The sequence below is a fragment of the Salvia splendens genome, chromosome 11 (assembly GCF_004379255.2).
Source record: "Salvia splendens isolate huo1 chromosome 11, SspV2, whole genome shotgun sequence".
NCBI lineage: Eukaryota > Viridiplantae > Streptophyta > Magnoliopsida > Lamiales > Lamiaceae > Salvia > Salvia splendens.
Genome location: NC_056042.1, coordinates 29,680,601 through 29,693,739, shown reverse-complemented (window position 1 = coordinate 29,693,739; position 13,139 = coordinate 29,680,601). Strand labels below are relative to the sequence as shown.

At 40.8% G+C, this 13,139-nt stretch overlaps 2 protein-coding genes and 1 pseudogene across 2 annotated transcripts; 1 reads left to right on the top strand and 2 right to left on the bottom strand.

Annotated features, from left to right (window-relative positions):
- The first annotated feature begins 3,464 nt into the window (after positions 1-3,464).
- Positions 3,465-4,327, top strand: LOC121754751 (protein P21-like). The gene has a single exon (XM_042150058.1). It carries the CDS (start codon positions 3,465-3,467, stop codon positions 4,146-4,148), a length of 684 nt encoding a protein of 227 aa, XP_042005992.1. The 3' UTR covers positions 4,149-4,327.
- Positions 4,328-6,034: 1,707 nt separating this feature from the next.
- On the bottom strand, positions 6,035-6,692 carry LOC121755341 (annotated as a pseudogene).
- Positions 6,693-9,831: 3,139 nt separating this feature from the next.
- LOC121755339 (thaumatin-like protein) lies at positions 9,832-10,702 on the bottom strand. The gene has a single exon (XM_042150662.1). The coding sequence runs from the start codon at positions 10,689-10,691 to the stop codon at positions 10,029-10,031; it is 663 nt and encodes a 220-aa protein (XP_042006596.1). The 5' UTR covers positions 10,692-10,702; the 3' UTR covers positions 9,832-10,028.
- Positions 10,703-13,139: the final 2,437 nt, after the last annotated feature.

Sequence of the window (13,139 nt, the reverse complement as noted above, 5' to 3'; positions counted from 1 at the left end):
AGAATGAATAGGACTTTGCTTGATAAAGTAAGATGCATGTTAGCAAAATCTGGTTTGTCCAAAAAGTTTTGGGGTGAAGCTTTAATGACTGCTACTTATCTTGTGAATAGATCTCCTTCTGTGCCTTTGCAAGGACAATGTCCTGACTTTGTGTTCTCTGGAAAAGCCCTTAACCTTTCTAATCTAAGAGTGTTTGGATGCTCTGCTTTTGTTCATACTAGAAATGATAAACTTGAACCTAGATCTAGAAAAGGTGTGTTTTTGGGATACCCTGAGGGTGTGAAAGGATATAGAGTGTGGCTAAGAGATGAGCCAGGGTTTAAAGTCATTATTAGTAGGGATGTAGTGTTTAATGAAACTGACTTCCCTTGCTTGAATGTGACTCAAACCCCTGCTTCTCAGAATGTGGACAAGGACCCTCTAACTGAGGTGGAGTCCACAGATAACCCCACTGATGTGGAGCATCCTATGGATGTTCCAAGTGAGGTGGAGCAGCCATTCTGGAACATCACACCTGTCTATATTCCTAATGAAACACCTAATGAGGGGGGTCTACAAGATAATGTTGAAATTGTACCCATCTGTGACAATGTGAACAATGATGCTAACTTGCCTGATGGTCCTATGTGTGATCCTCCTGTTATGCCTGTCAAGAATGTCTTGAACTCCCCACCTGGTGTCCAAAATGCTATTGATGCTCCTAACCTCAGTGATTATGTGTTAGCTAGAGATAGACCCAGAAGGCAAAATGTTTCTAAACCTGTTAGATATGATGGTTATGTGGGGTTAATTGCTTTGATAAACTTGGCCTTTAATGTCCATGAGTCTGATGGAGATGAGCCTCAATCTTTCAAGCATGCTACTAAGTCAAAATTCTGGAATGAATGGCATAAAGCCATGTTAGAGGAAATGAACTCTCTGAAAATTAATCATACTTGGATACTTGTACCTCTCCCTCTTGGTGCTTATGTTGTAGACTGCAGATGGCTTTATAAGCTTAAAAGTGAGGTAGAGGGACTGAGATACAAGGCCAGATTAGTGGCCAAAGGTTTTACTCAACAAGATGGGGTAGATTATACTGAAATTTTTGCTCCTGTGGTTAAATTTACAACTGTAAGGCTGATGCTTACTCTATGTGCTCATTTTGATTGGGAACTGAAGCAAATGGATGTTAAAACTGCTTTCTTGCATGGTGATTTGGATAAACCCATTTACATGAAACAGCCTGAAGGCTTTATTGATCCTAAGTTTCCTAATCATGTTTGTTTGCTCAAAAAAGCTTTGTATGGTTTGAAACAATCTCCTAGGCAGTGGAATATAAAGTTTAACACCTGCATGCAGAAATTAGGCTTTGTTAGGAGTACTTTTGATGCTTGCTTGTATGTTAAGAACCTTGACTCTGCTGCTCCTGTTTTCTTGCTGTTATATGTGGATGACATGCTGATTATGAGTCCTTGTTTGAAATCCATAAATGCTGTGCAAACCTCTTTGAGTGAGAATTTTGATATGAAAGACTTAGGGGATGCCAAGAAGATATTAGGAATTAATATTTTCAGAAATAGGAAAGAGTGTGTGCTTGTTTTGCATCAGGAACCCTATGTGCTCAAAATTCTGAAAAAATTTAACATGCGCAATGCTAAGCCAGCCTCTGTGCCATTAGCTGCACACTTCATGTTGAGTAAAGACTTATGCCCCAAATCTGATTATGATGTCAATACTATGAAGAAGGTTCCATATGCTAATGCTATTGGATCTGTGATGTATTTGATGGTTAGTACTAGGCCTGATATTGCCTATGCTGTGTCTTGTTTGAGTAGATACATGTCAAATCCTGGTCGTATTCATTGGGAAGCCTTAAAATGGTTGTTAAGATATCTGAAACATACTTCTAAGTATGGTCTGTGCTTTTCCAGATGTGATGATGGTGTGAAATTGACTGGTTATGTTGATTCTAACTATGCTAATGATAGAGATAAGAGGAAGTCCACCACCTCCTATGTCTTCACTGTTTGCAGGTCTTGCATTAGTTGGAAGTCACAGCTGCAACATATTGTGGCTCTATCTACTACTGAATCTGAGTACATTGCCATTACTGAGGCAATGAAGGAGGCTATATGGTTAAAGGGAGTGCTCTCTGAACTCAATTTTGTGAAAACTCCTCCTGTCTTGTTTTCAGATTCTCAGTCTGCCATTCAATTATGTAAAAACCCTGTCTTCCATGATAGGACTAAGCACATTGATGTAAGGTTTCATTACATTAGAGATATTGTAGAAAAGAATGAGGTTTCTCTTTTGAAAGTACATACTGATAAGAACCCAGCTGACATGGGGACCAAATGCTTACCTCTGGAAAAACTTCTTTTCTGCATAAGGTACCTGCATTTTGACCTAGGATAGTTGCATGTCCCGGGGGTTAAAGACCTCAGCCTCTCAGCCTACTGTGGTAAGGGTGGCTAGTGGCTTGAGGCACTAAGTCCTCAAGACTAATGGGTGTCAGCCCCTCTGGAGTCTTGTAGGCAAACCTGGCTGCTTCCCTATGCTAATGAACTTGGTTCTTTGGTGCTGTGGGAACGGCCTTGTAGGCTATGATGATTTAAACCTCAACTATTAGTGCAATTGGTTTCCCAAAATAATGTCCAATGTGGAGTATGTTGATTATTTGGCTGGTTAAGTGGTGGACTATTATTTGTGTTGGGCCTGAGTTAGTTTCGGCCCAGGAAACTTGGGGATGTGTGTTGCCCTAGCCCACTCCACTTGAGATATACTCTCTTTACTCCATCCGCCGCTTTCAGTTGACCGATTAACTCTCACTGTGCAGGCTTTCTTTTCTCTCTCGGTTTTTCGATTTCCCTTGAGTTCTTCTTCTTTGGTGATTCTCTGAGTGTTACACGGTGGTAGGGCTCATGTGCTTGAGTGTGTAATCGTGTGAATGGGTGAGATTAGCAACTGATTCGGTTGCTAGGGTTCCAGAGGAAATTAGGGTTTTCTGGTGAGAGGTTTCTTGTGAGTGTGAGATCAGAGAGGGGTCAGATCCGGTTTTGTGGAGTGGATTGGAGTTGTATTCGTCGGGTGTGAAGTTATTTCACAACTGGATTCAACGTTGCTCCCTTGGATTGTTGGTTTGGTGAATAGATCTGCACTATTAGCGGGTGGCTGAGCCACGGCTTGTAGATCTATGCGATTCCTTTGTTATCTCTCTGTTTCTTGTATACTTTGTTTAGATCCGAGAGGATCTCTCATTCTATGCTAACAAGTCTTCCAGTGTGCAGGTTCCTTGGTAGAACTTGGAGCTATTGGAGCAGGAAGACAGTGCTATAGTGTATAGTTATCTACTCTGTAATAGCTTGTAGTTCTTGTATAAATCAGTCGCTTGGTTGGTGGTTTGACTGAGTCATCTTGTAAACAAGACCAAAGAGGTCTCGGTAAATAGTGAACCCGGATAGTCTGATCCCTACAAATCCAAAATGAATTTCAACATCAAACCCACCATCACCATCAGTCTTTCTCTCCTCTCTCACCTATTCCTCCTCCAAACCCATGCAATAATCTTCACCATCCAAAACAAGTGCCCCTACACCCTCTGGCCCGCCTCCATCCCGGGCGGGGGCCGCCGCCTCGACTCCGGCCAGACGTGGACCCTCGGCCTCCCCAACGGGCCCCACCTCGCCAAAATCTGGGCCCGCACCAACTGCACCTTCGACGCCAGCGGCCGGGGCAGCTGCCTGACCGGCGACTGCGGCGGGCAGCTCGACTGCAAGACCCACGGCGCGGCGCCGCACACGGTGGCCGAGTACGGCCTCAACACCTTCAACCACAAGGACTACTACGACATCTCCGTGCTCCAAGGCTTCAACGTGCCCATGGAGTTCCGCCCCAACACCAACGGCTGCACCCGCCCCATCCGATGCGCGGCCGACATCGTGGGGCAGTGCCCCACGGCGCTCAGAGTGCCCGGCGGCTGCCAGAACCCGTGCACGGTGTTCAAAACGACGCAGTATTGCTGCCACTCGGGGGCGTGCCGCCCTACCGAGCTGTCGCAGTTTTTCAAGAGCAGGTGCCGTGATGTTTTCACCTACCCTGAGGATGACCCCACCAGCACCTTTGAGTGCCCGCCGGCCACCAGCTATAGCGTCGTCTTTTGCCCTTGAATTTTTTACTAATTATTATTTTCATTATTGTTGTTTTTTTTTGTTGTGTTTTGTATGTGTTAATGGTTGGTTGATTTTCGTGGAGGCATTTTGCACATGGCCAATAAAAATAAATGTATTGTACATTTGTACTCCCTTCCATGATTAAATGTCCAATATCTGGTCTACACGAGTTTTAAGAAATTGTTTGACTTTATAAATAAAGTGGGTAGAAAAAGTTAGAGGAATGTGGAGTTTACTTTTATATATTGGTTTTATAATAAAATATGAGTGGAATGAGTTAGTGGAACGTATGGTCTACTTACCAAATATATTAAAAGTGAAACGAGACATTTATTGGCAGACAAACGAAAAGGGAAAAGTGAGACATTTAATGGCGGAAGAAGGGAATAGTTTTGTACTCCTATATTTTATACCTACACTTGAATTATACTTACGCAAGGCTCAATCCGTTATCAATTTGATACTACGGAATTCTATGTGAGGTCGGAAAATTGATATTTGAATTTTGTAGCTCAAAGATAAAATAAGAAAACAAGTTGTGGTATAAGTTGGGGCATGTAAGGGAGTATGAGTGTTATTGTTTGTATGTGTTGTGATATATGATTTGAGATTTGAATAAAATGTTTACAATCGAAGAACTAATAGAAACAGTGGTGATATAAGTAAGGATTCAGAAACGAGATTAGGTTATGAATAAACATGACATGATTTACGATTTTGAAATGCGACTGGGTTGAATTAGAGAATAAATATTTGTTGCAATTCCCTTATTTTATAATATTGATATATATTTGCGACATCATAAGAGGCTTCTGTAATCTATAATTAACCGAGGCTCACGACTTCAACTGCTTGATGAGAAGAAAATATCATTCCATTTGTTTCAATGAATGCAAATTTCTCTTATCTCCCTAATTTTGCCCATCCTGACCAAATCAGTTTTGGAAACCTCATGAGTCATAGAGTTGAGAAAATACCAGAAAATCCGATCCGATCCGAAGCAAACCAAAATATAAAATTTGGTTAGGATGTCTTGGTTTTATTTTGTTTGAGTTTCTTGGTGATGTGTGTCGGTCCTTTTCTTTTGTTGAATTTTCACTCAACTTTAATTTCGGATTTATGCATTTTGTAATCATAAAAATAATGACATTATTTGTTGGAGCAAAACAGACTCTTATGCATATAGATAAACATGCATCGCAGTAGTTAAAAGAATCGAGAAAAATCTCCTCCGTCGAATTAATGAGTTTCTTGGATAAGATTGTATAGTACTAGTACTATTTAAATTTTGAATATTATATGGTCACGTTTCTATATATATTTGAGGAAAAGTCACCATAATTTATTGGAATAAGATAAAATAGGGAGTTGGGATGCAATTTCAGTTGTAGGATGGATGGATGGACACACCACACACCTAGTCCATCTTGAGAAAAGTCTTGGTCATGAAATTGTAGTACTGTTTAGGACCTTAGCTTTTGCAGTGGAGAAATTTGTGAACATTCAAATAAATGTCCATTAATTAAGGATCTTACATATCAATATTTTCCACCAATATAATGACACAAATCATATATAAATAAGTTGTTAATTTAGGCTGCTATACCATATGTTTTTTCTTCCGCATATGCTAAAAATGAACACGTAATTTCCACTGTTTTGATCATGTAACTTAAGCATATACTAAAAGGGGAATAAAGTAAATGGTTCTATAAATCGTGGACAAACCAAAATGGCAAAAGGGTTCTTTAAATGGTGGACGAAGGGAGTATTAATTAAGTTACATGAGATTGAGAATAGAAAAAAATAATTCAACGAAAAATAAGAATAAACATGTATTAAGTAGCATTCTTAATATATTTAATTCCGAGAGGAAAGTTATTTAGTATGTAGGGATACATAATTTGTGAGGGTCATGCTCAGGGGCAGAAGATGACCCTATAGTTAGTCCCACCGGGGCAGGTGAAAGTGCTTGTGGCATCATCCTTTGGGTAGCTGTATGCATCGGGGCACCTCTGCTTGAAAAACCTCGATAAGTCGGTGGGCCCTGTGTTGCAGCAGTACTGATTGGTCCTGTACACCGTGCATGGGTTGTTGCACCCTCCCGGCGCCCGCAGCTGGTTGGGGCACTGCCCGTTGATATCGGCCGTGCACCGAATCCCGCGGCTGCAACTGCCGGAGTTAGGGGGCTGAACTCCATGGGCACGTTGAATCCGTCGACCAATGAGACGTCGAAGAAATCAAGGTTGTTGAACTGGTTCAGCGCGTACTCTGCAAGCGTGTTTGGGGGCAAGCCGTAGCCTCTGCACTCCAGCAGCCCGCCGCAGTCGCCGGTCTGGCACCGGCCTCGACCGGCTCAGTCGAATGAGCATCCGGTACTCGGCCATATTCTGGCGCCCGCGGCTATGTTGAGGATCCAGGTTTGGCCGCGGTTGAGCTGGCCCAGACGGTGTAGGGGCAGTTGTTGCGGATGGTGAAGGTGGCGGCGTTGGCGAGGGTGGAGGAGAGGGCAATCAGGAAGAAGATGGAGAGGGACTTCATTTCAATTGCTAGGTTTTTGATTGAGATGCATGACTTGAGGATCTATTTATAGCTTGTAGAATGTTAACAATGCATGTGTTACGAGTTAAATTTTGATGACTTATTCGCAGCCGCCAGCCAGCATGACATCCTATGACCTATGTAGTTAATTGGGATATAAATAAACAAGAATTTGACTACTACTTTGTTTCAAAGCAAGATACTCCATTCGTTCTATAGAAATAGACTCTTTAGGATTGACACGAGTTGTAATGTGTAATTAGTAAAGTAAGATAGAATGGGAAAAAGTAGTTGAAATTGTGTAGTGTGTGGTGAGACTATCAATGATAAAGTAAAAGAGAAGAAGAAAAAAATTTACCATAAATGGATATGGACTATTTCTATGGGACGAAAGGAGTAGTATTTTAACATTAATCGTTAACTGAAAAAATTCTTCAACATCGTCTTGGTTCTTATTTTTTTGTTATGCAAGTTCTTTTATTTGGATGCTAATTCACACACGTTCAAATTCACGTGCATTATGTCACACCTCAACCCCCTGACGTATATTCTTATAATAAATAAATCCCTTATCATAAAAGCAATCAATACACGTGTCTAATTCATAAAACACCCATATTATACAAGTTCAAACCAACACTTATCCGATACATATTTCAAAATATCCTGTAAAGTAGTGGAACCCTCTCACCACTCTATATACTATACATTTGCTATACATTATCTACAAGCAAAATGATGAGGAAGAGAAGGTTGCCAATATGCGTCAGCCGCCGAACCTGATAACACGTGGAGTTCCTATGACCCACGTCACTCAAAACTTTAATGTTATCTTATTCCTGAAAAATTTAGTGGTTTATATGAGCCACAACTCAGTATATATAAATTTCCACCTTTAGTCTCACATGATACAAACATCAAGCATATTCTTTTATCAATACATATAATCAGAAACAAATATATAACATAATTTAAAAACAAACCATTTCATATTCATATGCATATGTCACTCTATTCAGTTTATTATTCTGTAACAGTCAAGCCTGGTATCTGCACGGGATTCCTCTATGACCCGAAGGTCTCTCTGTAATTGGACTCATAGGTCCTTCTGTATTTGACCCGAAGGTCCCTCTGTATTTGGACTCATAGGTCCCTCTAAAATTTCAGATCCAGTACAAGGCTGTCACAGATCCTCTTTAATCCAATGATTCATGTACTTTCAATACCATATGTAAAATATCAATTACATATTTCTATCATATAATTCATTTACAACACCATATCCATTGCACCAATCGCATATCCATATCATATTCCACCATCTATATCAAATAACACATAATCATATTGGATCCCATCATATAATCAAATAATTCATTTTGTTTAACACCTAGCAAGGAAACAAATAAAACATGTAAAATTAAAAGTGTGATTTATACACACTTGATCACGGTAGATAAATTACTCAAAAACTCGACCCCCTTATCTTCGTTTTCCACTCACAAATTGTACAAAGTTGTTACGTCTAAATTCTAAATATTCTTCTCCTTATTATTTTCTACTTCTGCTGTTCTTCTCTCTCTTTTTTTTTCTCCTAACTTTCGTCCCTTTTAATACATGTATACTGTAGCTTCCTCCAATCTCCTCTTTTTTTTCCTTCTCATGAAAAAAAAGAATATACTATATAGTCCTAATACAGTTAGCTGCAAAACTAGGTGTCACTTAGTATCATACTTTATATTTATACTAAAAACACGTATAAAAGGAAAATTTAGAAACATGTAACTTTGAAAAAAATTAGACTACAAAATAATACTCCCTTCATCCCGGACTACTCGCACATTTCCTTTTCGGCACGGAGATTAAGGAATGAGTGTATAGCAAAGTCAACAATTGCGGCTGTAGGTGATAATTTTTACTAAAATTGGAAAGAGTGCAAATAACTTGGGACGTCCAGAAAGGAAATAAGTGCAAGTAGTCCGGGACGGAGGGAGTACATAGTAATGCATTTGCTACGCCACGTACAAACATTTATTTTTTTAATGTATGTAATCGTTGTCTATCCACAAACTAAAATTATTAATATGTATATATGTAAATTACATACATGAATAGTACTATAATCCCATTTACATATATGCACACATTACAACACATGCATACACATTTATATTAATCATTTAATACAAATGAAATAATCGATACTAATTATATATTATATACACTTACATAAAAATTCTCGTGAAAGGAACTATCTATTTATTCGACTATACTGATTGATCGTAACACTAAATACATCTTCTATGGGACACACTTAATATACTATAGTAAAAAAATAATAATTTAATATGCAATGACATTATAAATGATAATATGTAAAATAATGCATGTTTTGGGTTAGGGATGTCACACATTAGATGAGTCGAATATTTGAATAATATAAAAAAAATTAGCGCACTATGAAAGCACAACCGAAACTCAAGAAACCTCTGAAATGCGAAGTAAATGGTTACTTTTGTTGTAGACCTGTGATCCATTGAATTGTCGTCCAAATCTGCATTTATAACCATTGAACCTCGAAATGGTTAGTTTTGTTAAACATGACCTCAGGATCTAAAGTCTTCATTAGATATCTCACTATTCAAATCGCGACTTCCACAGTGTTGTGTTTGAGGGTAATGCATGAACTGACTCGCCAGTCGTCACTTTGGCTGATTTAATTAACCCAAAACAAGAAATATAATCAGATAAAATTGGTAGGAAATGGTAACTGACATGCATACTCAAGCTTAGTAACTAAACCTATCGTATTGTATTATCTTTTAGATTGGGAAAACGCAAAATCTTTGTTAAAACCGTTAAATTTTAGATTATTTAGAGGTTAGTTAGATTTTTAATCAGAAATATGTAATTCCCAAAATCGAGTTCACATGAATTCTTAATTAGTGTTTTAATTAAGATGCATTAATTTCTAACTAAAATTACTTCTAAATTTCTTATTAAATAAATTAAAACTGAATTCGGTTCACTATGCAGTGAAATACACCGAAGTATTCATGTCATAACTTGTTAGACAGGACAATAGAGAGCTATGATCTGGAATACACAAATGGGTAGTGTGTTGTGCGATGAATAATTGTGAGATTAAGTGTTATCTTATCTTTGCATTATGGAAACGAGCCGAACTTTTAAGGAAAAGAAAGGCAACCCAACAAAAAGTAATTACATCAAAAAACATGACATCTAGCATGTTTGATTTATTAATTCCACGAGGAAATTTATTAAACATGTATGGATACATAGTTTGTGAGGCTCATGCTCATGCTCATGCTCAGCTCAGGGGCAGAAGACGACCCTATAGTTAGTCCCACCGGGGCAGGTGAAGGTGCTTGTGGGGTCATCCTTCGGGTAGCTGTATGCATCGGGGCACCTCTGCTTGAAGAACCTCGAGAGATCGGTGGGCCCACACGGCCCTGTGTTGCAGCAGTACTGATTGGTCCTGTACACCGTGCATGGGTTGTTGCACCCTCCCGGCGCCCGCAGCTGGTTGGGGCACTGCCCGTTGATATCGGCCGTGCACCGAATCCCGCGGCTGCAACCGCCGGAGTTAGGGCTGAATTCCATGGGCACGTTGAATCCGTCGACCAATGAGATGTCGAAGAAATCAAGGTTGTTGAACTGGTTCAGCGCGTACTCTGCAAGCGTGTTTGGGGGCAAGCCGTAGCCTCTGCACTCCAGCAGCCCGCCGCAGTCGCCGGTCTGGCACCGGCCGCGCCCCGATCTGTCGAAGGAGCATCCCGTCCTGGCCCATATTCTGGCGCCCGCTGTGCCGGCGGCTATGTTGAGGGTCCAGGTTTGGCCGCGGTTGAGCTGGCGGCCGCCGCCTGGGGAGGCCGCAGCCCAGACGGTGTAGGGGCAGTTGTTGCGGACGGTGAAGATGGCGGCGTTGGCGAGGGAGGAGGAAAGGGCGATCAGGAGGAAGATGGAGAGGGACCTCATTTCAATTGCTAGGTTTTTGGTGGTGGCTTGGTTGAAATTGGAGACCTATATATAGATTGTAGAATGTTAACAATGCATGTGGCTTAAAAGCTCATGATTAATTTTACTCCTTATTCTTCGGTTGCGTTTTTCTTAAAAGCTCCGTTCATGACAATGTATCTTGTCCCGCCTTCATAACGTGATTAGATTGTATCTCATGAATAACCATCTCACCTTCAACCCCATAACTAATTTAATCATATACAAGTACAATATATTGTAACTTTGCTCATATTGTATCTCACTATTATCTTGTCTAACTAACCGAACATCAACTTAAAGTAAAAAGTACTCTCTGTATCTACGAATAATAGGTTCAGTTTGACTTGAGACGAATTTTAAGAAATGTAATGAAAAATGAATAGGGTAATATAGTGGAAGGTGAGGTCTGTTACAAAAAAATAGTAAAAAAATGAGACATTTATTGGTTGATAAATTGAAATGGCAAAATGGAACAATTATTGATGAACACTAGGAGTACCATGAATTTGCTTGTTCGGTCGTGGGGTCAAAGTCCTGTGAGCCATGGCTATGAGAAGGTCCGATGAGTTCTTCCTCCCATGAGAAAATATTTCTCTCCATCAAGAAATCCAACTCCATTTCACATCTCTCCACTCTTTCATCTCCTCAATAAACTTATCCTTCTAATTAGACAACACAAATTGCCTTAGGAGGAGATTATTTAATGTCTATCCCTACCTGTTGCTTTAAATCCACTCTGATTAAAGTCAATAACATTACATGAATCTCAATCAACACATTTTCCTATTAAAAAAACAATAAATTAAAGTAATAAAGTATTAAGTACTAATATAAGAGCATCCACAACCGTGCTCTTGCCAGCGGCACGGTTGTGGGCCCGGACGGTACTATTCATGCCTGCTCTCTGGCAAGAGCACAACACCCACAACTGTGCTCTTCCGCAAGGACGAGCACAATTAATATAAAATTCAATTAAACAAAAATATTTCCATAATATTAAAATCCATTTAAAAACCACAATAAATATTACAAATTACAAATAAAATTAAAAAATACATAATTAAAATCCTAAAAATTAAAAATTACATAATTAAACTCCTTAAAATTAAAAATTACATAATTAAAATCCTAAAAATTAAAAATTACATAATTAAACTCCTAATAAGACTACGCATCCGGCGGGATCAACCCCAATTGTTTTTGGAGACCTTTTATCATGGTCTCGTGTGTTTCAAGTTGCGTGCGGGTCATAGATGACCTATCGGCCATATTGAGTTGGCTTAAGAGCATCCACAGCGAGTTGTTCGGGGGTGGAGGTGGCACATAGGGAGCGGGAGCGGCTTCGGGAGTGGCTTCGGGAGTCGAGCCGCGACGACGGTTGGCCGCCGCCTTCTTCCTTCCTTGGGGGCGGCGTTGGGAACTGCTCGGTCCGGCGTCGGGGCTACCCAAGTTAGCTCCGGCGAGTTGGCTAGCCACTTCTTCCGAGCCGGAGTCGGATAGGGCTACCGACCTTGATCGTTTGGAGGAGCCGCTAGAGGAGGATGTTATGCCTCCCTTATACTTCGGGTGCGTCCGCGTCTCCTGCCAAACGTTAAGATAGTTGAACGACTTACCGTTCATGGATTGGTAGGTGCTCAGCGCGGCGGTAATGATGTCGACCTCGCTTCGGCCGCTCCCGGCATTCCGGGACTCCTGGATGAACTAGCCGTTGAACTTGCCAATTTCTTCGTTGGCTCGGCCGATGCAGTTGCGCACCATACTCTCGTTGCGCTCGATCGTTCCCGGCGGCCGGTTTGCATTATACCGGCTAGAGACGTGCCACCAAAAGTGATCGCCGGATTGGTTCGTTCCAACCACCGCATCTTCGGAGATTTCCAAGTACGCCTTGAACAATCTTTCCATCTCCGCCGGTGAGTACGGTGTGCGGACACTGGCGCGAGATGGAGGAGTCGGCATTTGGGAAGGGGCGCGAGGCCTAGGCTCCGGTGTCCACCCGTAGCGCCCATCGGAGGCACCTTGATCGTCGATTGGGTATGGCCGGTAGCCACCCGGAACGCCCGAATCATGGGTGAGAGGAGGGGCCGAATATTCCGTTTTTGGACTAGGAAACGGTTGTGAACCGAACCATTCGGGGTTCCAACCGTGGGAGCCCGAAGGGTTATCGTCTTGGCCGGACATAGTGATGTTGTAGGGTATGAGAGAATGAAGATGAAAATGGATATGAGAGAATGGAGATGAGAATGGATATTGGAGAATGATGATGAGAGTTGTGTAGTTTGATGTGAATTTTTGGGGTGAAATTGGAGGTATTTATAGATGAAAGTGTGTATTTTTGGGGTAAAAAAATGAAAAAAAATTAAAAAGGTGTAAAAAACGGTTATAAACGGATATATTTTTTTGGGGAAGTGAAATTTTTTTTTATTTTTT